Source organism: Pneumocystis murina (genome assembly GCF_000349005.2).
Source record: "Pneumocystis murina B123 chromosome Unknown supercont1.7, whole genome shotgun sequence".
NCBI lineage: Eukaryota > Fungi > Ascomycota > Pneumocystomycetes > Pneumocystales > Pneumocystaceae > Pneumocystis > Pneumocystis murina.
In genome coordinates this window covers 21120-45531 of record NW_017802365.1, presented here as the reverse complement: position 1 = coordinate 45531, position 24412 = coordinate 21120, and the positions used below count along the sequence as shown (strand labels likewise).

The following is a 24412-nucleotide window of genomic DNA, read 5'->3' as shown; positions in this document are numbered from 1 at the left end:
CATAAATAAGTTGAATATTTTTATTTGTCTTTTTTATTTATTTTTTAATAAAACTGCATGTGGTGCAATTTTTCGGGATTAATATCAATATTTATAAATTTATGTATAAATTGAAAAAAGTATTGAAGTATGTAGTTCCAATTGAATCAACGAACACGGTTCCAATTAGTTGATTCGTTGTTTCTATCATTGATAGAATGTTTTGTATCTAGACTAGATTGCTCAGTATGTAGATATGTTTCATAGGGTAATATTGTTTCATATTGTTCCCTAAAACTCAATGGATAAGATGTAGAATGTTCTATAGATAAATCACAGTTTCGTAGATTTTCCCATTCGCAAGTGTTTCGTGAAGGTTGATAAAAATGACCAGAATCGTGAGAAAAAGTCATTGAATCATCATATCGAGGCGAATGATGCAGTAAATATGGATGAGGTAGATATGCGGGTGTGAAATATTTATCATGAGCGTATCTATGCAAAGATGGAGATTGATGAAACGGTGAAGCATGTGGAAAATGAATTGAATGTGATGGATAAAGATGAGTCATTCGTGGTGATAAAGATGGCCTTATTGGTGGGAATTCCGAGATATAATATGGATCATAGTCATACGGACCAGTGTAAAGATTATGTAATCCAATTGATGGTGGAGGATGTGCAGAAAAATATGATCTATCCTGATAATATGTGGATGGGTCATCTCTCGGCAGAAAATGGCCTGAATAATTTTGTGGACCATGCCATGTAGGTGTAGATCGTCTTTGATAATATGGATAAAAATCACGTTTCCAATGCATTGGCCTTGGAGAGGTTATTTGTTTGTAAGGTTCATAAGGATGTTGTTTAGTTGAGTTGGATGTATCGCCTTGTTCTGTATAACAATCTATCCTTTTGTTTTCCTTTAAATTTTTCGCTTCATCTTCAATCTTCGAATTTTCTTTAGTTATATGAGAATAATGTAATTTTGATTCTGAAACAGATTTAGTTTCTGTTAATTTTTCTGATTCATCAATATTTTCTGCTACTTTAGGGGATGATAGAAGAGATAAATGAGGACGAGAAGTCGGCGATCGTGGTTTATATTCAAAAGAAGATGATCTTGATGTGTTTTGTATGTTTGACTCATATGTTTGAAAATCATGAGATGTTAATTTAGATTCTAAAGATAAACTGGGAGATTTGATAGATGAGTTACCCGATATAACTATAAATAATCAGTATTCATGCACATTTTTATATCAATTACCTTTATTATTGCGTGTATTTTCTTTTACATTTTGTGTTATTGTAGGCATTGTAGATTTTCCTATATTTTCTTCACAAATATGGGCAGAAACTCTTAATCCTGGAATAGCCATAGAGGATGAAGAAAAGTCAATGGCCTGTTCATTATTTTCATTGTATGTTTCATTATATTTTGATTCTTCGTTATGGTAAGCAAAAGATTTAGATACCGATAATTTCTGAGTATGTTTAAGGTCAGGAGATGAATCCTTCTGAATATCTGAAGGAGAAAAAATCATATCGCAATTAGATGCTTCTTTGTTTTGTTTTATCTCATCCCATGTTTTTATATTTTTTTTATAATGAATTTGACTTGAAAATGTTTTTTGTTCAATATGCTTTTTAGATGGTCCTTGCTCCATTAATAACTTAGCATCTGCTTTCCTCTTCTCAATCCTTGCACGAAGCATTCGTTCAAGTCTGCTTCTATCATCTTCTAAAGAAACATCTGCAGAAGGACTTGGTAATTGTTTATACTTCAAAAATGTCTTTGATAAGGTTTGAGGATATCTTTGGGGCCCTAACGATTTTGATTTTATTAAAGGAGGCTTAATCTTCATATTTGAATTAAAAAACTCCATTCCAGATGATTGCATGGTTGCTTGCATATTCATAAATATTTCATCACGAATTTTAAAAAGTTTTTTATATTCTTCTTTCTCATCAAAACTTTTTGTTTCATGTTCCATTATGAAGTTTATTTTCTAAAGATCCTAACTGTTTATTAGTTTTATCATTTTCAATAATCTAAAAGCATCGAAAAATATAATTTAGTTGAATAAAATCTTATATTTTACAAATATGTAGCTGTACAAAAATGAAAAGAAATATTATTAAATAAATGTAAATGAAAATTGCTATAAATATCTAATTGATCTATAGATTCCTGAAAATATGTATTAAATAAAAGATTGAATTTTCCAAAAAGTTTTTGATGATATATATTTAATTATGTTTAATTGTTCTTTTTTTATTGGAAGCCCAATCAGTAAAGATAGATACATAATTTCCTGCTTTATTTTGCATATCTCCAAAATGCGAAGCTATAAACGGTAAATTATTTATTTCAAAATTGATTAATTTACATAATTCAGAACCAATTAAGGAAACAGATGTAATATATTGATTATGATTTTCTTGATAGCGTTTCCATCGTTCTGTTCTATATGATTCCATTTGATCTAATAGTGATCCTACTACTTGAGATATTTTTTGACTTCCATTATTCCAACTTCTATTTATTGTTTCTTTAGCTATTGCAGCTCTTTCATTCAATTTTAATTCTTGTACTTGCCTTTTAGAAATTATCAGCGTTATTATTTAATATGAATATTGATAGATACTTTGAAATTTTATGTTGTACATCTTCTAATGAAATTCTACGATTAATAACAGGATGTCTGGGGTAAATTATATTAAACAGTTCATCATCTGTGTATTTGTTCCATAACCGATAATTTTCAGTAAATTTCCATTGTTCAATCCAACATTGACCAAATTCTCGAATTATATTTTCATCTTATAAAATTAATATAAAACGACAAATTAATATATGCATACATGTATCTAATGATGTAATATTAAAATCTGGAGAATTCTTAATTTTAGCTAAATAATTATCGTATTTTACAGTAGCAGCAAGAGCCAAAAAGTATTCCTCAAATTGCGCTCGTAAATGTTCTTCGCTATTCAAAAAGCCCATTGTTTTGGGTCTACTCGTATCTGATTCATCCCATGAATCTATTACAGACATAATAATATTGTTAATCCATTTTCTATCCGAAAAACTTAATGATAATACATTCTTCAATAATGGTTGAAGGATGTCCACTTCTCCTGTATCAATATTAACAACAAGATCTGCGTATTTTTTTTTCATTTGTAAAAACAAACTATTTGTACTCCCAATAATATATGATTTTGTAGTTTTATTATCAAGCATTTTTATTTGTTGAAGAGGTGTATAAGGACCAAAAAAAGAACCCTTAGCAAAAATTTGAAATGGCATACCCATATATGAAAGCAATGACTTATGGTTACTTGTGGATAAAGATGTAGGCTTTGTCAATTGATTTTCGACAGTATTTAATAATGGATCACTTGCATCCTGGAGATTTTCCAATAACTCAGGAATAAGTGACAAGAGAGAGTATTGTATCATACAAAGCGTTTCTGAACGTGTGCCGTAGAAAAGTATTCTTTTCTCCAGAAGCATAGCCTTCAATATTACAAGAGTCTTCCAACGAAATTGATATAAAAGTTCACGAAGAGGTATACCAAGATAAATATCGTAACCATTGATTTCATCATGGAATATTTGTACAAGACTATTATATAAATGTATAAGAATATTTCTATCTTCAAAATTACGTTGAGAAAAATACGCCTGCGTTACTGCTCTTAATTTTTCCTTAATATGCCCAAAAACAGGTTTTGATACAAGTACAACAATAGATTTTTGTATGGTCGAACGAGTCACATCGACAGGTTTATTAATAAGTTCAGAAGAAAGCAACTGTCTTGTACACGATATTCCATAAATTGTTAATAGAATATGATTATTGTTATTAGTCGATGTGTTTTTTTGGTCATTTTTAATGCAAAAATACGAAAAATCTTCTTCGTTCTTAAAATAATTAGTATATTTAAATAAGTTTTATAAATAATTTAAGTATCTATACCAAATGTACTCCATCAGGAAGTGCCATAAATGGAAGGAGAGACCATGTTGATGGGATTTCTTGTAATTCCGGATAACAATACTCTATTTCTGGTCCTCTTGCATGATGACTAAATTAATCAGTTATTTACTTTTCAAATATATGTATAATATCACTTACAATCCCACACAAATTATGTAAAGTACTGATTGTTTTCCTTTTGAAGGATTATCCATTGTTATTTTATAATCCTTTATGCTTTTTAAATGTGGTGAGATTGTCGAAATGAATTTTAAAGAAAATATACCGAAAAAAGAATCTTAAGATTTATACATAAATTATAAATAAATATAAAACTATATTTTTATAGATTCTATTTGTGATTAAAAAAGTATGGATAATGTTTTTTGTATTAAATTGAGATCGGTAAAATAAAAGATATATATTATCTATGTAATGCAAAAGATATAATGAATAGAAGAATTACTGTGATAAATATGAGTTTTGAAATATACGATTAGATTATGGTTGATTATAGATATATTTATAAAAAATATGAAATTTTTTTAAATTATTTTAAATGGTTTTTGAATTGCTGAATAAAATAATTTATTAAATTTTATACTTAAAAATAGTATAAAAATTAATGAGATTTGTTTATACTTTATATTAAATGTAGTTTTAATGGTTTTTTAATTATAATATTTTCAAATAATTTTTTCCTAAGTATTTTGTTCTTTTATTAATCTCTTGGTATAATATTTGTATTTATAAAGAATTGAAATCATACATTTCTATACATTCCATTTAATATAATTTATAGAAATGTATATTCTGTTAAAAAATAAATTTTTATTTAAAATATATTTAATATTTTATCTATTGAAATATTTTGTTCGATTGGTTTATAAAATATAAACCACTTTATACATAATAATTTAGTTTTAATATTATCTATTCATTTGCATTGTATTATATAAATAAAAAGGTTTTGATCTTAAATCAATTATATCTTAATATATATTAATTAAATATTCATATTTGAATAATCTTTTTTTTTGATTTTTATTTAATTTTCAAACAATTTTTAATTGAAAAACAATTGATCGAGAACGATTAAAATTCAACCCTCCTTAAAAATTCTTAAAGACTCTTTCATGTCATCAATAGATTCTCAATTAGCATCAGAAGATGATAGAACTAGAATAATGGTTCGTCACAAGAGAACGCATACAGGTTTCTCTATATTTTAAATAGGAATAGAAGTTTTAATTGTTTAGGACTTGGTAGAGAGCAGATTAAATTTCTTCAAGAGCAAATCCCTGAAAGTCAAAGAAATGTATGGGAAACTTGTACTGAGAGAAATTTAAATACAAAGGATGCATTTGAAAGAGATTTTGTTCGCTATGTAGAAACAACACTTGCTAGGTTATTTTATTTGATATTTTGTTTATATTGATTGATAATATCTAGGTCAATGTATAATTGTGATGATGCGTAATAATTGATTGTGATCTTAATGAATGGAATATTTAGTTTTATAGGGCAGCATATCGAGCAACAGCATATTCTGTTCGTGATAGACTTATTACACGGTGGAATAAAACACAACAAACGTTAACATTAGAAAGTATTTTTTAATAAGTTTTTAAATTGTATGATTTAATTTGAACAGATCCTAAACGGGTTTATTGTACTTAAAATAATCTGTGTTTTTTGTTATTGTTAAATTGCTATAGACTTGAGCATAGAATTTCTTATGGGAAGAACTTTAGATAATTCTATGCTTAATCTTGGAATAAAAGATATGATAAAGGGTTTTTTACGCTCGTATAATATTTATTTTGGTCTAATTTTTGAAAGAGGGAATTAGCGAGCTCGGATTCAATATCGAGGATATTATTGATGCAGAAACAGATGCTGCCCTTGGAAATGGTGGTCTTGGTATAAAATATATTTATTAAATGTATATTAATATATATTAATTTTTATAAATAGGAAGATTAGCTGCTTGTTTCTTAGACTCATTAAGTTCGTTAAATTTACCAGCATGGGGTTATGGTAATGTTTTACTTTTATCCTAAATGACTAATTATCTAACATTTTAAGGTCTTAGATATCAATATGGTTCGTGTTGATATTTATATTTTTTTTTAATTAAGCTAGGAATTTTTAAACAACAAATTGTCGATGGATATCAAATTGAACAACCCGATTATTGGCTTCAATTTGATAATCCTTGGGAAATGCTTAGACATGATGTTAGGATCCCTGTTAGATTTTATGGTTATGTCAGAAAATACATGTAATTTTATTTTTTATCCTAATTTTTTTCTTATAAATGATAGTGATGAGGAAGGAAGAACACGATATTCATGGCAAGACGGCGAACAGGTTTTAGCTGTTGCTTCAGATGTTCCTATTCCTGGTATTTTTTAAAATATTTCTATTATATACTATATTAATTTTAAAGGTTATGGAACAAATAATACAAATAATCTTAGATTATGGTCTAGTCGACCAATGAGCGAATTTGATTTTAGCAAATTTAATGCAGGCGATTATGAAAGTTCAGTTAGAGAACAGCAGGTTTGTAAATATATATTTATATGTTAATTTAAAATTATATAGCGTGCTGAAACATTATCAGCTGTTTTATATCCAAATGAAAATGTTTATCAGGGCAAAGAGCTTCGTCTTAAACAACAATATTTTTGGGTCTGTGCAAGTTTGCATGATATTATAAGACGTTTTAAAAAGTCCGGAAAACCCTGGTGCAAATTTTCAGAACAAGTATTTATTCAATTAAATGATACACATCCTGCATTAGCTATTGTTGAGCTTCAACGGATTCTTGTCGATTTAGAACTTCTTGAATGGGATCAAGCATGGAGTATTGTTTTAAAAACATTTGGGTTGTTTTTTTTTAGATTTTATTAACTTATTAATTTTTTTAGTTATACAAACCACACTGTTCTTCCAGTAAGATGAATTTGTTTTAAGAATAATATTTATTATTTAGGAAGCTTTCGAAAAATGGCCAATTCCTATGTTTCAAACATTACTTCCACGGCATATGCAGATTATTTATGACATAAATCTTTTCTTTTTACAATCAGTTGAAAAAAAATTCCCTAAAGTACTTATTTTAAACTATATTGCTTTATTTCATATAAAATTAGGACCGAGAACTTTTATCACGTGTATCTATCGTTGAAGAATCATCTCCTAAATATATTCGCATGGCCTTTCTTGCCATTATTGGGTCATCTAAAGTCAATGGTGTAGCAAAATTGCATAGCAATCTTATAAAAACAAGTATTAATAAAAATAACAAATAAAACCAGACTAATTATAATTAAGCTATTTTCAAGGATTTTGTTAAGATATTTGGACCAGATAAATTTGTTAATATTACTAATGGTGTTACTCCGCGTCGATGGTTACTTCAAGCTAATCCTAGTTTGTCTAATTTAATTTCAAAAAAACTTGGAGGATATGATTTTTTAACTAATTTGTCTAAACTTAAAGAATTAGAGAAATATGCGCATGATAAAGAATTTCAAAGAGAAGTTTGTTATCGATAATAATTATTTATTTATTAACAGTATTCAGTGGAGAGAAGTAAAGCTTTTTAATAAAGCTAGATTAGCAAAATATATCGAGAAAACTAAGGGATTAAAAATAAATATAGAATCATTATTTGATATTCAAGTGAAGTATGTTTTTCTTTTTTTTTTGTATATGCTGATATTTAAGGCGTATTCATGAGGTTAAATGTGTTTTACTGCTAACTCATAAATTAATAAAGTTTAGTACAAAAGGCAAACTTTGAATATTTTCGGTGTAATTCATCGATATTTGAAGTTAAAAGCTATGTCCAAAGAAGAAATTTTGAGACAAGTTCCTAGAGTTTCTATTTTTGGAGGTTCGAGCTTTTGTTTTTTTATTTATAATTGATATTATTTAGGAAAAGCTGCTCCTGGTTATTTTATGGCTAAATGCGTGATAAAATTAATCAATTTTGTAGCGGATGTTGTTAACAATGATGAAGATATCGGAGATATTTTTAAAGTTCATTTTATTGAAGATTATGTAGATATTTTGTTTAAAATTTTCAATCTTACAGCTATTTAGAATGTCAGTAAAGCAGAAATTATTATTCCTGCAAGTGATATTTCAGAACATATATCTACTGCTGGAACTGAAGCTAGTGGTACAAGGTAAATTTTATATTCTATTTGTCTATATTTAATATTTTAGTAATATGAAATTTGCATTAAATGGAGGCCTTATTATTGGGACTGTTGACGGTTCTAGTATGCACCATTTATTATATATATGTATATATGTTTATATAATTTAGATATTGAAATTACTCGTGAAATTGGAGAAGAAAATATTTTTTTATTTGGAAATTTAAGTGAAAATGTGAATAATTTACGCCATAAGCATGTACATGAAAATGTTCCTATGGATCCAGAATTAAGAAAGGTTTGTGATGCAATAGAAAGGTTTGTACTTTTAATGATTATTATAATGATATTTATTATTCATTATAGTGGGACTTTTGGTGAACCAAGTTTATTTACTCCTCTTATAAATGCATTGACTTATGGACATGATTATTATCTTATAAGTGTATTTTGACCTTTTTTTAAATACTCTTAAACTAATGTTTTTTCAGGACGATTTTCAATCATGTAAGATTTTTTTAATTTTATAATCTCTTATAGATTTTAGATCTTAACGCACACGAACTTATAGATGAAACATATAAAAATAAAGATTTATGGGTATATAAGACTATTGTTTCGGTTGCAAATATGGGTTTCTTTTCCTCGTAAGATTTATTCATCTAATTTATTTTATTTATGATATTTTTAGTGATCGTACAATTCAAGAATACGCAGAAGGGATATGGAACATTGAAGCATGTCCATTAGATGAATAACATGTTTTCTATACTAAAAAATATTAAGTCTATTAATTTTTTAGCATATTATATTTATTAGATGATATTATAAACGCTTAAATTATAACTAGGGAAAAGTTTGCACAATTTATAATCTATATTTAATAAAATTTATTATATTAATAAAATATTTAATTTTGCTATAAAAATATCTTTCGTTCATTTTTAATAAATATTTTCCATTAAGACATTTGAAATAATATTTAATTTTGGTCTTATATATAAAGCCAAAATATATTAACATTAAGCTTTTTTGATAATCTTCAGTAACGACGAAGCAAACCAAAAAAGCGTCTAGTCAGCACTATGTTAAATTCAACGTCGATATGGCTTGATATTGACGATGACAAGGCTGATCTTGGAGTTTTAGATGAAACGTTGAGAAAAACAAATGAACTAACAGATAAGATTTCGACAATTTTTTCTACACTAAATTATCGCCTCGAGAAAGTTGAGCATACATTTAAACCGATTTATAAGACAACAAGGTCTTTGATTAAGACATCTGAAAGTAGAAAACTTCTTGTTTTTATATTTTGATATTAAAATAACATTTTTCTGTAGATATTCAAGAAACTATTGTGGCAATAGATAGAACAAGAAAATACTTTAGCATTATTCCAGAAGCAGAAGAAATTATTAAAAGAGGGTTTTTAAAGTTCTTCCTATCTAGTCATTGTTAAATGTTAATAGACCAGATGGAGATTTAACATTTTTTCTTAATACATTAAAAAAAGTTAAAAATAGTCTTGTTATTCTTCGCGTATCAAATTTTCGGAGTTCAGAGAAATCAATACTTAAATTGGTACACCAAATATTTATGTTTATCTTCTAATTAGCTATTAGACACAAATATGGAAAGGAGGATGTTTGCAATTATATGAAATATTTCAAAAAATCTTATTGGATCATTCGGTTCCTCTTGAACCATTATATTATACAACTAAAAGTATTTCAAATATTAGATATATTTCTTCTGACTGAAGGCAGATTTGGAATTTCCTGTTATTCCGAAGGATTCGCTTTCAAATATTGTGCTTTTATCGTCATTTTTTTATTCTACTGGTTTCCCGGAATCTATAAAGGAAATAGAGAAAATTTATCATGAAATACGAGCAGAATATTTGTCAGAATCTTTAAAACTGCTATCAAAAGGTTCTTTAAGTACGGCTCTTAAAAGAGGAAATAATATGTACGAAAGAAATAGCAATGGAATTATTATATATACCCAAGCATTATTAGGGATGTTTAAAGTATGTATACATATTCTTTAGTTTAGCGTTTCTTATTTTAAAAGTCTGAATCTTTAATTATTCGAGATGTTTTTCCCAAGAATTATCAGAATGTTTTATTGATATTAATTTATCCTGCTATTGTTACATATTGTGATACAGTACAAAAACTTAATCAGCATATTCATCAAAATATGTCTACAGATTTTGCACTTTCTTATGAAATTATTGAAGAAATTTCAAAAATTATGAGATTTATTGATTCATATGGTAACGAAGGACCAGTAATTAATGAATTAAATAAAAGTATGAAAATGATGGAAAATACTGGAATCTATTCCTTGAGTGACATAATTGAAAGAATCCGAAAGAGGATTTCCTCAATAAGTTCAATGCCTACAGATGGTAATGTTTCGGAAATTACAATTGAGGTAATCATTACTTTATTTTTATATTATCTTCACAAATATAGTCTATTTCTCGTCTACTTTATATAAACGATTATGAAGAAACTGTTACCTATCTAATTATGTCTATGAAAAATGAAGAATGGAATAGTTTTTTGTTTACAGATAATAAAAAAACATTTAATTCAAATACGGATAAAAAAATTGTTTATAGGAATTTTTTCTCTGAAGTAGTTGATATTTTATACTCTCAGATAGAGCAAAAGGCGAGAATTCTTTTAAAGAAAAATTCCCATTTATCACTTTTTCTTTTGAATAATTTATCTTATATTGAAAAAAATATTAAAAATACAAATCTTTCAAGTGCTATATCTTTAAATATTTTTGAAAAAATAGCAAAAATAAAAAATAGATATATAGACGAATATCTAGAAACGTAGGTTTTTGTTGAATTTTATACGAATCATAATTTGTTTAGATGGAAAGGATGTGCAGAAAATTTGTTAGATGTTACATATGTTAGAGGTGGAATTGCAAATTCTATAAAATTAACACTTGGTTCTAAAGAACGTGATGCTATAAAAGAGAAATTTAAGGTTTTTTTTAAATATAAAAAAGTTGTTTTAATTTTTTCTTTCAGAACTTTAATAACGAGTTTGATGAACTTTTGAAATTAAATAAAATGGCTGTCATTAATGATATAGAGCTTAAATCTACTCTAGTTGGAGAAGTAAAACGCATTGTTGTTCCTCTTTATACGCGATTTTACGATAAGTATCTTTTTCCTTTTTTTGCAATTTATAATTAATTTATTAAAGATACTTCAATAGCGATTTTTCTAAACATCAAGAGAAAGTAAGTATAAATATATATAATATACACTTTTAATTTATTTCTTCTAAAAGTATATTAAATACGATAAGAATACTATTGATATTAATCTTACATATCTTTTCAATTAAATATCTAAATTTTATTATTTTTATTTTTGATATTAATAGATAATTATGAAATATAATCTATTAAATAATTTAGTATATAAAAAAAAATATATGTTTGGAAATTTTGTGATCTACTTAATTTTTTTAATAGTTATTTTTTTCGTTTATATAATTTATCTATTTCTCTTATAACGTATTTTTATACAATTTCTATTATATATTTATATTTGTTTATATGATATTCTTTAAGCATTTTATAAGAATCGAAATCATGTAAGACTAAATATAATTTGATAAAATTCCACTAAAAATATATTCTTTTAAAAGAATCTTTCATTTAACATTTTTTTCAATTTTATTTATATAAAACATTTTAGTACAAACAATTGATTATAAAATACAAAAATACCAAAAAAATTATTTTTTAATATAAAAGTTTGCATATTTATAATATTTAATATATTTTTATTTTTTAAAATATTTTAAAAACGTGATATATATTTATAATAAAAATTACATTTATAATAAAAAATACATTCTTTAACATTAAATTTTTAATGTTTTTAAAAGATTTATATATTTTGAATATTCATGTATAATTAAATATATATTGAATGAATTTAAAAGTCGGAAAGTTCATTTATTAATAGATCTTATAGATAACCAACAAAAAAATAAAAATACCTTTAATAATAAATATTATTATATGAGTCTTTAGAGATTTGTTAAATATACAACGAAAAAACTAACTTATCTTCGATATTTGTTAATATTATTAATATTTAGTTATCTGTATTTATAATATCGTTTCTGGGGTTATCAAGAAAATTATCTTCTATTTTTTATTTTTACATTTTTTATTTAAGATGTTTTATCATTGAAAATCGTTTAAATTACAAAGCTTGGTTTTGATATCAAATATCTTATATTCCCGAAAAGATTTCAAAGTATAACTAGCTAAAAATATATATTTATGTACATTTTTAAATTTTACTATAATTAAAATAGATTTATCAGACTTAAGTTATTATTTTCCAATTAATTTATATTATTATAATTAAATACATTTATTTGTACTTTAAATATATTTAATTATAAAGCTTTTACTATTAAACTTCTACTTTACTATTCTTTTTACTTATTTTATCTTAGTTTTACATAGATAATATATGAAATTAATACAAACTATTTTATGTGTTATTAAAAAACTAATTTTAAATAAATTAAAAGATTTTTAATGAATATTAAATTTTTTAGTCTTAGTTAAAATCTAATTTATTATAAAAAAAATTTAAAAATTTGAGCATTTATACATAATAAATAAGAATGTTTAAAATTTTTATTCTTAATTGTATTATTTAATAAATAATTATCTTAATTTTTACGTATTTTTTAAGATCATTTCTAATCCTAGAATTAAGACGACAAATGTTTAAAACTTGGTCTATTTTTATCTCTGCCTTTTATTCCCGCAGATTTTCCTCTATTACGTATAATGTAAGATAACACAAAACAAAGCATGATCTTTGTTTTTTTCTATGAATTTATCTAAATTTTAGGCTACCAAAGTTTCTATTCTTGGTGCAGCAGGTGGTATTGGTCAACCATTATCACTTTTACTAAAAACAAATCCTCGAGTTGGCCATTTGGCACTTTATGATATTCGTGGTGCCCCGGGTGTTGCGGCAGATTGCAATCATATCAATACACCTTGCAAAGTTAGTGATTTTTTTTTTTCATGTTTATCTTAAATAATAGGTTGTTGGATATGGAGAAGACGATGATGGATTAATTAAAACCTTGAAAGATACGGATATTATTCTTATTCCAGCAGGTGTTCCTCGAAAACCTGGTATGACTAGAGATGGTACAATCACATTCAATATTTGAATATTTAATTAAATAAATTGAGATCTTTTTGTTACAAATGCATCAATTGTTCGAGATTTGGCAAAAGTAGCTGCAGATGTTGCTCCTAAAGCTCATCTTCTTATTATTTCTAATCCAGTTAATTCTACTGTACCCATTTGTGCCGAAGTATACAAAAAGAGAGGTGTTTATGATCCCAAAAGGTAATTTTTTTTCCATGAAATTATAAATACATAAACTGTATAAGGCTTTTTGGTGTAACTACTTTGGATGTTGTTCGTGCATCTCAATTTATTTCGGATATGAAAGATATAGAATCAAAAAATGAACATGTTCATATAGTTGGTGGGCACTCGGGCGTTACAATCGTTCCATTATTGTCACAGACTTCGCATAATTTTACTGATCAAGAAATTAAGTTTCTAACGAATCGTATCCAGTACGCTGGAGATGAAGTTGTTAAAGCAAAAAATGGTTCAGGTAGTGCTACATTATCAATGGCATTTGCGTAAGTTTTAATTAAATATGGAATTGTTTGTTAAGATACAAGTGCATCTCGCTTTACTGACTCTCTTTTACGGGCTATGTCTGGAGAAAAAGGTATTATTGAACCAACATATGTAGAGTCACCATTGTTCCAAGACAAAGGTTGTCATTTTTTTAGTACAAATGTTGAACTTGGGGTATGAGATCTTTTTATAATTTAATTTTTAACAAAAACTAGCCCAAAGGAGTTCATAATATACATCCACTTGGAAATATTTCTTTGTATGAAAGAGAACTTCTTGAGCTTTGTTTTCCAGAGCTTTCAAAAAATATCGAGAAGGGAATCAAGTTTGTTGAGGAAACATACTAAATATTTAAATTTTATTTAAAAATACATTATTGATAGAAAAAATTTATAAATATCTATAAAAACATTTTTCATAAAATTTATTATATTATTTACTTTATGAATCATATTTTTGAGATATTTCAGAACTGTTTATTAAAGAAGTTTTTTAATTATAAACTTTTAATACTTAAAAATACATATAAATATTAAATTTCATGTTTTTGTTATGAATTAATTCCTCATAAATTTCCATTTATGTCTATATTATTTTAGTCCCTAGACATAAAAAATATAAGAGTTTCATATAATTGATTATGATTATTAGTAAATAATATGTTCAAATTTTTTTTACTATCTTTTAAAATAACATCGACTCGTTTCTAAAAATGCTGTAAAAATAACATTAATAAAATATATAAGTTTTTCAATAAATAATAAAGGGGAAATACTCAAGATATTTTTTATTTACTTTATCTAAGAAGTTTATTATTTTTTTAATTTGAAAAAAAAAAATTTTAAAATGGCAAGTTTAAATATTTAAACCTTTTCTTTTAGATTAATATTTTTATTATAGTTGCCTTTATCTTTATTAACAGCAACGCAAGGCCACCCTATGGTCTTTTTAATACTTATGTTCTTTCTTTTTTTAATTTTTTATAGCTGGTTGAACTTAAAAATGGAGAAACATATAATGGGTATAAACCTAAAAACATTTTTATATTAATGATTTATACTTATATTTAAGACACATGGTGAAATGTGATACATGGATGAATTTAATTTTAAAGGAAGTTGTACAAACAAATGCTGTTAGTAATTGTATATATATCAATAAGAATTTATTTTGATTTAGGATGGTGATCGGTTTTTTCGGCTTCCAGAGTGTTATATTAGAGGAAGTAATATTAAATATTTACGAATACCTGATGAGGTTATTTTTCTTTTTTTATATGTATATCAATTAAGTTATCTAGATTATTAATATTGTTAAAATGCAAAATGAGAGAAATCGTGATAATAGAAATCAAAGGGGAATTTCGAGGGGTACGAGAAGATATATCAACTATTTTTTTAATATGAGTAGGAGGGCGTGGTATTATTAGTGGAAGAGGTCGTGGAATGCAAAATACTCAAGGACGTGGAGGGCGTAGCGATAGAGGTCGTAGTCGCAATCTTGGATAATAATTACAAAATATCTATAAACTAATATACCATTAATATTTACTACATATAAGTACAATATGTTGTCATTCATATAGAAAATATTAATAAAAATTATACTATAATTATATAAATTTTATAAAATGATTTTAATAATTTTTTTAATTTTTATATAAATATTAACCAAAATGCTGATGAAAAGGCATTTTCTATGACAATATATAGCTTAATTGAATTTCCAATTACGATTTGTTTTCTATTTCTTGTGTCTTTAAAGTAATACCCTTTTCGATATTTTTTTCAAACAAGTTTTCTTGACTATCTAATCTACAATGTTTGCTTTCTTCTTTAACCTGAAACCTTGAATAGTTATCATCTCTTTTCCGTTTGTTGCCGCTACTATTTCCACAATGCTTACTATTTAATTCCATTTCCTTGAAAGCGTTAAATGTAGCCTTTTTCTTTGGAGGTTTTTCTCGAGATTTCACAGACTTCATATCTATATATTCCTGTTTTGACATAATCAAAAGGTCTTTTCCATTATATTGAGGCTTAGGCTCGATTTTAAGGAAATTTTCTTTAATCTCTAATTCTGCAAATTCGCAAAACACTGAACCCTAAAAATTCTATTAAATACATAATTTGTAACCCATTTCAAATACCTTAAATGAACCATTATCTTCTCTACGCAATCTTACGACATTAATTTTCCCATATTTTTTAAAAAAATCTTCAATATCTATTTGAGTAGTTTTCGTTTCTTCCCCAAACCCTTTAACATAGACACTTCGCTGAATATAACTATTTTTTTCACTCTCTTTAGGCTTAATAAGAGGAGTCTTTCGTCGTACATATTTTCCATCCTCGCTAACTTCTAAGAGATCTTTACTTGTACGTAAAGCAGTAACAATGGCTTCTATAGGACGAAAACGCCGCATCCGTTTGAATGTTGATATTAAATCAATAGATACCCATCCATCGCACTTTTGAGATGTAGACCATAAAAATTTATCAAAAGGAAGGTTTGAATCTGAAAAATAAAACTCTACTTGTTGAAGAATCGCTATAAATTTATCAGTTGTATATATTATAATTTAAATTTACTAACCATTTTGATCATCTGTTTCAGGGAGATCTGAAGGATCAAACATACGTTTCTCTTGTCCTTTTTTCCCATTTTTTATAGACATCTTTTCATTTTCTTTTTTTATATTTTTTTAATAAATTAAATCGATTTACATGTTATCCTAATTATTATTATTATTTTATAATCTTTACAAAAGTGCTTTTTATTCTCTAAAGAGAGGATCTTTTTTTCAGGACAACATCTATTTCATTTATATTAGACTTTTCATATACTTTGTTAAGAATTAAACGTTTATTGTAAAAAATATTAAAGATTTCATGGAAACACGTTTATTTATTAAAGAATATAACAGTTTTTATAAAGAAAACAAGGAGAAACTTAAATCTTTATGTATTCATTTGGAGAGTTATACAATAAACATTGTAACTTTAGAAGAAAAAGAAATTTTAGTTGAATGGTCAATATTAGGATGGACAATCATTAGCGTAGCAGGAAAAACCAATGGTTTAAAAAAAAAGACATATGAGAGCCTTGAAACCCTTCTGAAACATGTTAGTTTGGCATTTGATGAGCAATGGATTGGTAATTTATTGAAAAAATTACTAAAATATGAAAAAAGAAACAGGATATTAAATTATGTACGATAACGTTATGTAAAAAGGATGAAATGAAACAAATTATGTTTTTAAAGAACGATGATAAATATCTATTTTTGCAAGATTTGTTGAATCAAAAGGTTTTCTATTCAAAATTCCATCATTTTAAAGGAATTCAGATTCTATTGATAGAATATATTTTAATTCTAAAAATAATTTCAATTATTTTTATATATTATAACCAAATTATTCATTAAATAGCAGATTATATGGAAGATATTACCTAAGGGTTAAATATTCAAAATGTTTTTTAATAAAAAAACATAGTTTTGTTTCTCGTAAAGTAATTTATAGAAATCATTCTTAAAGATATCCCCTTTGGATAATCTTAAATTTATGATTTGTAATATCATATGTATTTTAAAAAGTTGAATATAAAAAAATAAAGGATTACAATAGTTTTTTCTAATAATGATTAAATTCGATATTTCAATACACTAACAATAGTTATTTATTGATCATAGTTTTTCTGCCTAATTGTCTTTACAAAACAAACGTATAATTTTTATATATTTTTATTAGAATATATGACTAATTTTTTATTAAGATTTAAGTTTTTCTTAAATTATAATAGTTTATTGAACTTGTTTAGATGAATGTTTTAAATGTAATTTATTTCTCCTTCTCTATTTTGCAATTTTATTATGGATTAAATATTATTAGATAATATCAAAAATTAAACTATGCTATTATATTTTTTTATAACTTGGTTAATCGGAATAAATATGCCAATTATCTATTTATTTGTTAATATTACTTGTTTAATATAATATATAATATCAAGACATTAAATTCAATATCATTTAACACATTTAGATATTTATTTAATTAAAACAGACCAATTAAACTATATTATTAAAATCAGAAAACATTTAATATTATGATAAAACTTTGTAATTTAAGCACAATTATATATTTTATACACATTTTTTATTTATATATTTAAATAGATAAAAAAATATTTTTAAATAAAACTTCTTGATTAATAAATATTAATTAATGAAAAATAAAATACTTTCATTTAAGTTTTTTTTTAATGAAATTATAATTATTTTATATTTTAAAAGATTAATCTAAATCTTAACATATATTCAAATATTTTTTTCACAACCACTTTGTCTTTCAAATAATAATTAATCTATCAAATAAAGCTTTTACAATATAAAAATTTAAAATTATAAAATTATATAATTTTAAATGCTTTGTTTATACCAAACACTAAATAATTGTATATTATCATTATTTTACAGACTAATTTTTAAACATTTCATTGATATTTTAAATTATACATTTTTATACATTTTAATTACATCATCACTCATATAAAATCAGACTTGTATAGAAGTAAAGATTTCATAATTTTTTATAAAAAACATACAGAAAGTGATAAAATATTGTAAATTTATTTGAATGAAAAAATAATAAATATTATGAATACATTATATTTCACATATATAAAAAATAAACTAATTATTTACGTAAAAACTTCTTATAATTATTATTATACCTTTAGAGTAATCTTTGTATCTGCTCATTTCAAAAGATTTTTTTTTTATTTCTGTCATTGTTAAAGTTCTTAAAAGATTATCTCGAATTTTCGAGTAATCGAATTTTCTCGATAACTTGAGAATAAATTGACTGTCAAAATTTTGAGTTTCAAAATATAAAAAGGGTTAGAAACCTTAAAATATATTATAAAATGTCAGTTGTAGGAATTGATTTTGGATCTTCTAAAACCGTAATTGCAGTTGCACAAAGAGGTAATGTAGATATTTTAGTAAATGAGGTTTCCAATAGATCCACACCGTAAGTTCTTTTATAAGAGAGTTTTAAAAATTGATATTAACCATATATAGATCTATGGTCTCATTCGGCTCTAAGAACCGATATCTTGGCGAATCGGCGAAAACTCAAGAAATTAGTAATTTTAAGAATACAGTTTCTTGCATTAAAAGGTTAATTGGCCGAAAATACACAGATCCGGAAATTCTTCTAATTGAAAAGGACTATGTAGGTGCACAATTGGTTGATATTAATGGACAGGTTGGTGTAAAGGTATTAAATTAGATGTTATTTTTGTAGAAAGAACTAATCTAATAGGTCAATTTCCTTGGAAAAGAAGAATATTTTACAGCTACTCAAATAGCTGCTATGTATTTTACAAAAATTAAACAGACATTTCAAAAAGAACAAACCAAGGGCATTCCAGATGTTGTTATTTCTGTGCCATCGTGGTTTACAGATTCACAACGTCGAGGCATTTTAGACGCAGCTGAGATTGCTGGTCTTAACACTCTTAGAATTATGAATGATATAACTGCAGCTGCATTAAGTTATGGAATCACTAAAACAGATCTTCCTGAAGATAAGTCGCGAATTGTATGCTTTATCGACATTGGTCATAGCAATTATTCTGTCTCAATTGTAGCATTTAAAAAGGGACAGCTTACTGTTAAATCATCTGCATATGATCGGAATTTTGGAGGTCGTGATTTTGATAAAGTTCTTGTTAATCATTTTGCTAAGGAACTTCTGGATAAATATAAAATCGATATTAATTCTAATGCCAAAGCTAAATATAGAATGACAGTTGCAGTTGAGAAGTTGAAGAAGATTCTTTCTGCTAATGCTGTTGCACCAATCAGCCTTGAATCTTTGATGAATGATGTTGATGTTAACTCTTTAATATCTAGAGAAGATATGGAAAAATTAGCTCAATGTTTATTTAATCGTATCACCTTTCCTTTGAGAGAAGCCTTGGATAGTGCAGGAATGACAATTGCTGATATTGATTCTATTGAGATGATTGGAGGTTGTACAAGAATACCATCTATTAAAGAAAAAATATCCTCATTCTTTGGAAAACCGCTTTCATTTACACTTAATCAAGATGAGGCTGTAGCACGTGGCTGCGCGTTTGCATGCGCTATTTTATCTCCTATTTTTAAAGTGCGCGAATTTTCAATTCATGATTTAACTCTTTATCCTATTCAATTTTCTTGGGAGGCTTCTCATGAGGTCTCTGATGAAGAAACAAACCTTATTGTCTTTCCAAAAAACAACGTTGTTCCAAGTACTAAAATTCTTACATTTTATAGAAAAGAACCTTTTACTATTGAAGCTTCATATGCAGATCCATCTACTTTACCTGGAAGTTTTAATACCTGGATAGGAAGATATCATATCAAAAATGTCGTACCGGATGTAAATAATGACTTTTCTGTTATAAAAGTTAGAGCACGGCTCAATCTGCATGGCCTTTTAAGTCTCGAGCATGCATATATTGTAGAAGAACAGGAAATCGAAGAGGTTGTTTCAAAAGAAGAATCCACTGATAAAGAACCAAAGGGTGAAGAAAAAGTGAATGGCGTTGTATTTCCTGATTCGATGGACGTTGAACAAGAAAAGCCTGAAACACGTAAAGTAAAAAAGTTAGTGAAAAAAAAAGATTTAACTATTGTGTCGGAAAATGTTTCTCTTGACATAGATACGTTGAAGATTCTTAAAGAAAGAGAAGAAGCAATGATTTTGGAGGATAAAATAATTGCTAATACAGAAAATCAGAAGAATGCGCTAGAAGAATATATTTATGATATGCGTAGCAAGCTATATGATTTATATGCTGATTATGCTAGTAATGAAGAAAAAGTTGGTCTTGAGAAGTTGTTAAATGAAACAGAGGTAATACAAAGTCAGAAATAGTAATGTTTTCTTAATTTTATTTATAGGAATGGTTATATGATGAAGGAGAGGATACAACAAAAGCTATATATAAGAGCAAATTGGACGATCTTATAAAGTTTGCGGCTCCTATAGTTCAACGTAAATTTGATGCAGATGAGATTGAACGTATTGCAAGAGAGGAAAGAGAAATGGCAGAAAGAGCACAATCTCAAAAAGCAAAAAAAGATGACTCCAAAGAAAACAATTTCGTTTCCACAGAAAACAATTTTTTAGAACAAGATACTGCACATATACCATCTGTTCCTGATACAGGAATGAAAGGATCTGTTTAATTATCTAATAAATAATAAGAAAATATCTATAAAAATAATGTCTTCTATTGATTTTTTTTCATGTATAAAGATTCGTAGATTGTTTATTACAAAAAAAAAAATACTTTTGGTTAATCATAAAAATATAAATTTTTCTACCCTTTTATCGATGAACTCGAATATTATATATTTAATAAAATGAATATATTTTATAATCAAGCGCTTAGGCAGACTCAGAACTTAAAAAAAGACTTGAATTCATTTCAATCATCTATTACAGATAATATTTCATCAACACTTCCACTTCAAGGTAAAAAAAATTAACACTTGTAAAAAATATATTGATTTTATCCAATCAAAAAATTCTAACAATTGTATTAGGTCAAATAACTGTGAGTTTAAATTCTCTTTCTAGGACTATTCATGAATATGAAACAATGTCAAAAAAAGAAATGAATATAGAAAAACAAGAAAAGGCTATTTCAAGAGTTAAGGAGTTTAAAAAACAGTACTCAGAATTAAAAGAAAAATTTGATGATCTTAAAATGAAACATAAACAGATGGTGATATTATTATTATTATTATTATTATTTTAATTTTGTACAAAAGGAGCATTTAAATCAAAAAAACGAACTTTTAGAACGCCGATTCCATACAAATACATTACCAGAAAACCCATATGAACATGTGAAATCTGATAACTTAAATGAACAGAGAAATTTTAATTTGTCAACAAGTGATTTTTTAAAGAATACCGATTCACAATTAGATGATTTTTTAGGACGAGGACAAGCCATACTTAATGATTTAATAGAACAAAAACTTTATATAAAGGTATATTATTTTAAGACTAAATTAATGAAACGTCTTATCGAAATAGCGAGTGCAGCGGGAAATTTATAATGTTGGAAATATTTTAGGACTTAGTAAAAGTACAATTAAATTTATTGAGAGAAGAATTTTGCAAGATAAAATATTGTTTTGGGGAGGAGTTATATCTACATTATTTTTCTTTTATTTAATATATCATTGGTTAGGTTGAATGTTAAAAGTTAAAATGAATAATGATATAAATTTATTACATTTTAAAAAGATTTTTGATTGCTATTAATTTGAATGTATGAATTTTACAAGGAACTATTTTGATATTATTTCTAATCAATATTATCTTATTGTAGAATAAACCAAAAAAGAAAATTAATATTTGAAATACTTCTTTAAAATATCAATGGTTGATATTTAAGGCAATTCCTTTTATTGAAATTGCAGTATTTATATTTGTGAAATTTAACAAAATATTCTTGAATATTTTTTATATTGTACAAAAATTAAAATCCTATCTTTTTTATTAATATTTTAAATTCATATAATCCTTTAGATTTACTATAGCAAAATCAATATCTTTATAATAAAAATATGTATATTTTCTAAGTAAATTTTGACTATAAATTATAAAAATAAATCGTAAATTAATCTTAAAAATATACAAAAAATGGCAAAATATTAAATAATAAATAAAATACATATCCTTAAGGAGGTATAGATTTTCTAAGACATTCAAGAATAGCATTTGATAAAACCCCCTTAGAAACAAGATATTTATATATACTATTAGAAAGTTTTATTTGCTCATCATATGTTAAGGATGTAATAGCTGTTTGAAGAACTGATCCTACAGAAACATGCGTTACCTATAATAAATGTTAATAGTTATTAATATAATTTTCAAAAATATAACCGCAATAAAACTATGATAGTAAAGGTAAACGAAAAATCCATTTATAAATTGACAATCAAAGCGATCAGTTAACCCACCATGTCCTGGTATAGAATCCCCAAAATCCTTGATTTTAAATGCGCGTTTAAGTCCAGATGCAAAAAAACCACCAAATGGAGCAATAAGAGATGCAAAAGTAGAAAACACCATAAGATGAAACTCGACTGGCCTTATAGTGATAGTATGATATGGAAGAGCTAAATATGAAATTATAAATTCTGGAAGAGGAAATTGCTGCAAAGTAAATGTTGGATTTGGAATACATTCTAACCCAATTAACGCTGTAGCCCCTAGATCCTTAGTTTATTTGTTAGGGTTAATAATATATATAACATATTAGTTACTCTTAATGGACATATCATATAATTCCAATGTAAAATGATATTCCCCATAGTAAGCCCAAGAACAACAGTACATACCCATCCTCCAATAAATCCTTCAACAGTTTTTTTAGGCGAAAGTTTAATAAGCTGAGTTCGGCCAAAAAGTTTTCCACATAAATATGAAAAAATATCGTTACATATAACAAGGGAAGCTGGCAATAAAAACCTAAAACATTAAAAATAAGCCTAAAGAAAATTAATATATTACCAAAATATGCCTTCGAATATATTATTAATAATAAAATGACTTTGTCCTACAATTAACAACAATATCATATGAGTCCAACAATACTGTGTAAACTGGTACTTATAATGCCCTTTTTTGAGATTCATAACAAAAAATATGAAGCCTAGAAAGATAAATTGAAAATAAATGGTTTATTATAAAATTACCCCCGATATAAAGTATAAAACTAATAAACCGATGATGAGTCGTAATAGAAAATAGAAATGCATCCACAATAACAATGTGTTTAAAGTAATAGATAAGACTTTCACCATATGCAAAATACAAAGTTGTACAAAGAAAATACCTAATACCATCTACTAAAAAGACAATAAAAATTACAAAAAATACCAATTCAAAGTTCGAAACCAAGGAAGTTTTTTTTCTTTATCTGAAATATTGACAATAGCAATTAACTCTTTAAAAACTATTACTTGAATAAAAGTGAGTAAAACAATAATCCAAATATGTCCAGCTGCAATAATCACAAGAAACCCAAAAATCATAGCAAATGTCCATACTGTTCTTAAGAAGAAATTTGATCTATTTTTCATAAAACAAAAACCTATACTCTCCTTCAAAGTTTACATTAAAATTCATTCAAATATTATTTAATATATAAAAAATTGAAAAGAAAATAATAATCTTCAAAAACAAATTTATACAAAATTTAAAACGTACCTCATTATCATTATTTTCATCAGAATTTAATCTTGTATGTTTTCGCATATTCTTATGGCTTCTTGGTAATTTTTCATTTATTTTTTCAATATTCGATAACTTTTTAATTTCCATATCTAATAACTTCAATTGCTGTATAGAACTATTTGAAAGGTGTGGAGAAAGCCTCTGATGCGTCTTTCTCGATGGCATTTTTTTATTTTTATTTTTTTAAGATCGTTTTTTTTTAATATTGATTTT

The 24412-nt window shown here is 25.7% G+C and overlaps 11 protein-coding genes across 11 annotated transcripts; 7 read left to right on the top strand and 4 right to left on the bottom strand.

Moving 5' to 3' along the window:
* Positions 1-134: 134 nt before the first annotated feature.
* Positions 135-1976, bottom strand: PNEG_02629 (hypothetical protein; the record flags this gene model as incomplete). The annotated part of the gene is made up of 2 exons (XM_007876457.1): positions 135-1207; positions 1250-1976. The coding sequence occupies 2 exons, from the start codon at positions 1974-1976 to the stop codon at positions 147-149; spliced, it is 1788 nt and encodes a 595-aa protein (XP_007874648.1). The 3' UTR covers positions 135-146.
* A 256-nt stretch (positions 1977-2232) lies between these two features.
* On the bottom strand, positions 2233-4201 carry PNEG_02628 (hypothetical protein; the record flags this gene model as incomplete). Its single annotated transcript, XM_007876456.1, has 6 exons — positions 4128-4201; positions 3969-4077; positions 2848-3913; positions 2631-2805; positions 2373-2581; positions 2233-2330 (listed from the first exon to the last, which is right to left on the bottom strand). Exons 1-6 carry the CDS (start codon positions 4181-4183, stop codon positions 2233-2235), a joined length of 1713 nt encoding a protein of 570 aa, XP_007874647.1. The 5' UTR covers positions 4184-4201.
* A 903-nt stretch (positions 4202-5104) lies between these two features.
* Positions 5105-8996, top strand: PNEG_02627 (hypothetical protein; the record flags this gene model as incomplete). Its single annotated transcript, XM_007876455.1, has 28 exons — positions 5105-5183; positions 5228-5375; positions 5421-5444; positions 5492-5577; positions 5623-5640; positions 5687-5764; positions 5811-5891; positions 5946-6008; positions 6057-6074; positions 6114-6252; positions 6296-6375; positions 6421-6536; positions 6579-6862; positions 6905-6929; positions 6970-7086; positions 7130-7265; positions 7311-7519; positions 7563-7666; positions 7707-7719; positions 7764-7875; positions 7918-8042; positions 8085-8170; positions 8211-8266; positions 8314-8461; positions 8510-8588; positions 8635-8650; positions 8691-8790; positions 8835-8996. The coding sequence occupies 28 exons, from the start codon at positions 5105-5107 to the stop codon at positions 8899-8901; spliced, it is 2607 nt and encodes an 868-aa protein (XP_007874646.1). The 3' UTR covers positions 8902-8996.
* Positions 8997-9207: 211 nt separating this feature from the next.
* PNEG_02626 (hypothetical protein) lies at positions 9208-11523 on the top strand (the record flags this gene model as incomplete). Its single annotated transcript, XM_007876454.1, has 11 exons — positions 9208-9433; positions 9487-9571; positions 9616-9727; positions 9769-9871; positions 9913-10175; positions 10220-10585; positions 10627-10997; positions 11040-11157; positions 11202-11335; positions 11380-11416; positions 11467-11523. The coding sequence occupies exons 1-11, from the start codon at positions 9229-9231 to the stop codon at positions 11521-11523; spliced, it is 1851 nt and encodes a 616-aa protein (XP_007874645.1). The 5' UTR covers positions 9208-9228.
* A 1407-nt stretch (positions 11524-12930) lies between these two features.
* On the top strand, positions 12931-14227 carry PNEG_02625 (malate dehydrogenase, NAD-dependent; the record flags this gene model as incomplete). Its single annotated transcript, XM_007876453.2, has 7 exons — positions 12931-12999; positions 13062-13220; positions 13261-13369; positions 13415-13574; positions 13619-13879; positions 13922-14054; positions 14096-14227. 7 exons carry the CDS (start codon positions 12931-12933, stop codon positions 14225-14227), a joined length of 1023 nt encoding a protein of 340 aa, XP_007874644.1.
* A 499-nt stretch (positions 14228-14726) lies between these two features.
* Positions 14727-15388, top strand: PNEG_02624 (hypothetical protein; the record flags this gene model as incomplete). The annotated part of the gene is made up of 7 exons (XM_007876452.1): positions 14727-14729; positions 14781-14822; positions 14867-14901; positions 14952-15015; positions 15060-15137; positions 15181-15250; positions 15291-15388. 7 exons carry the CDS (start codon positions 14727-14729, stop codon positions 15386-15388), a joined length of 390 nt encoding a protein of 129 aa, XP_007874643.1.
* A 221-nt stretch (positions 15389-15609) lies between these two features.
* On the bottom strand, positions 15610-16570 carry PNEG_02623 (hypothetical protein; the record flags this gene model as incomplete). The annotated part of the gene is made up of 3 exons (XM_007876451.1): positions 16476-16570; positions 16030-16430; positions 15610-15984 (listed from the first exon to the last, which is right to left on the bottom strand). The coding sequence occupies exons 1-3, from the start codon at positions 16555-16557 to the stop codon at positions 15610-15612; spliced, it is 858 nt and encodes a 285-aa protein (XP_007874642.1). The 5' UTR covers positions 16558-16570.
* A 73-nt stretch (positions 16571-16643) lies between these two features.
* On the top strand, positions 16644-17146 carry PNEG_02622 (hypothetical protein). The gene has a single exon (XM_007876450.1). It carries the CDS (start codon positions 16772-16774, stop codon positions 17099-17101), a length of 330 nt encoding a protein of 109 aa, XP_007874641.1. The 5' UTR covers positions 16644-16771; the 3' UTR covers positions 17102-17146.
* A 1663-nt stretch (positions 17147-18809) lies between these two features.
* Positions 18810-21126, top strand: PNEG_02621 (hypothetical protein; the record flags this gene model as incomplete). Its single annotated transcript, XM_007876449.1, has 4 exons — positions 18810-18916; positions 18967-19165; positions 19211-20791; positions 20839-21126. The coding sequence occupies 4 exons, from the start codon at positions 18810-18812 to the stop codon at positions 21124-21126; spliced, it is 2175 nt and encodes a 724-aa protein (XP_007874640.1).
* Positions 21127-21303: 177 nt separating this feature from the next.
* Positions 21304-22147, top strand: PNEG_02620 (hypothetical protein; the record flags this gene model as incomplete). Its single annotated transcript, XM_007876448.1, has 4 exons — positions 21304-21415; positions 21487-21668; positions 21715-21939; positions 21986-22147. 4 exons carry the CDS (start codon positions 21304-21306, stop codon positions 22145-22147), a joined length of 681 nt encoding a protein of 226 aa, XP_007874639.1.
* Positions 22148-22600: 453 nt separating this feature from the next.
* PNEG_02619 (hypothetical protein) lies at positions 22601-24393 on the bottom strand. The gene is made up of 6 exons (XM_007876447.1): positions 23843-24393; positions 23659-23798; positions 23474-23615; positions 23227-23431; positions 22844-23179; positions 22601-22796 (listed from the first exon to the last, which is right to left on the bottom strand). Exons 1-6 carry the CDS (start codon positions 24043-24045, stop codon positions 22635-22637), a joined length of 1188 nt encoding a protein of 395 aa, XP_007874638.1. The 5' UTR covers positions 24046-24393; the 3' UTR covers positions 22601-22634.
* Positions 24394-24412: the final 19 nt, after the last annotated feature.

What these genes read in the sequence shown, in the direction of transcription:
- PNEG_02622 (XM_007876450.1), top strand. Translation starts at nt 16,772, where the DNA reads ATGGAAACACGTTTATTTATTAAAGAATATAACAGTTTTTATAAAGAA.
- PNEG_02619 (XM_007876447.1), bottom strand. Translation starts at nt 24,045, where the DNA reads ATGAAAAATAGATCAAATTTCTTCTTAAGAACAGTATGGACATTTGCT. An exon ending in TTTTATACTTTATATCGGGG is followed by an intron (nt 23,616 to 23,658) that starts GTAATTTTATAA and finishes TTATCTTTCTAG; the next exon opens with GCTTCATATTTTTTGTTATG. An exon ending in ATATGATATGTCCATTAAGA is followed by an intron (nt 23,180 to 23,226) that starts GTAACTAATATG and finishes AAATAAACTAAG; the next exon opens with GATCTAGGGGCTACAGCGTT.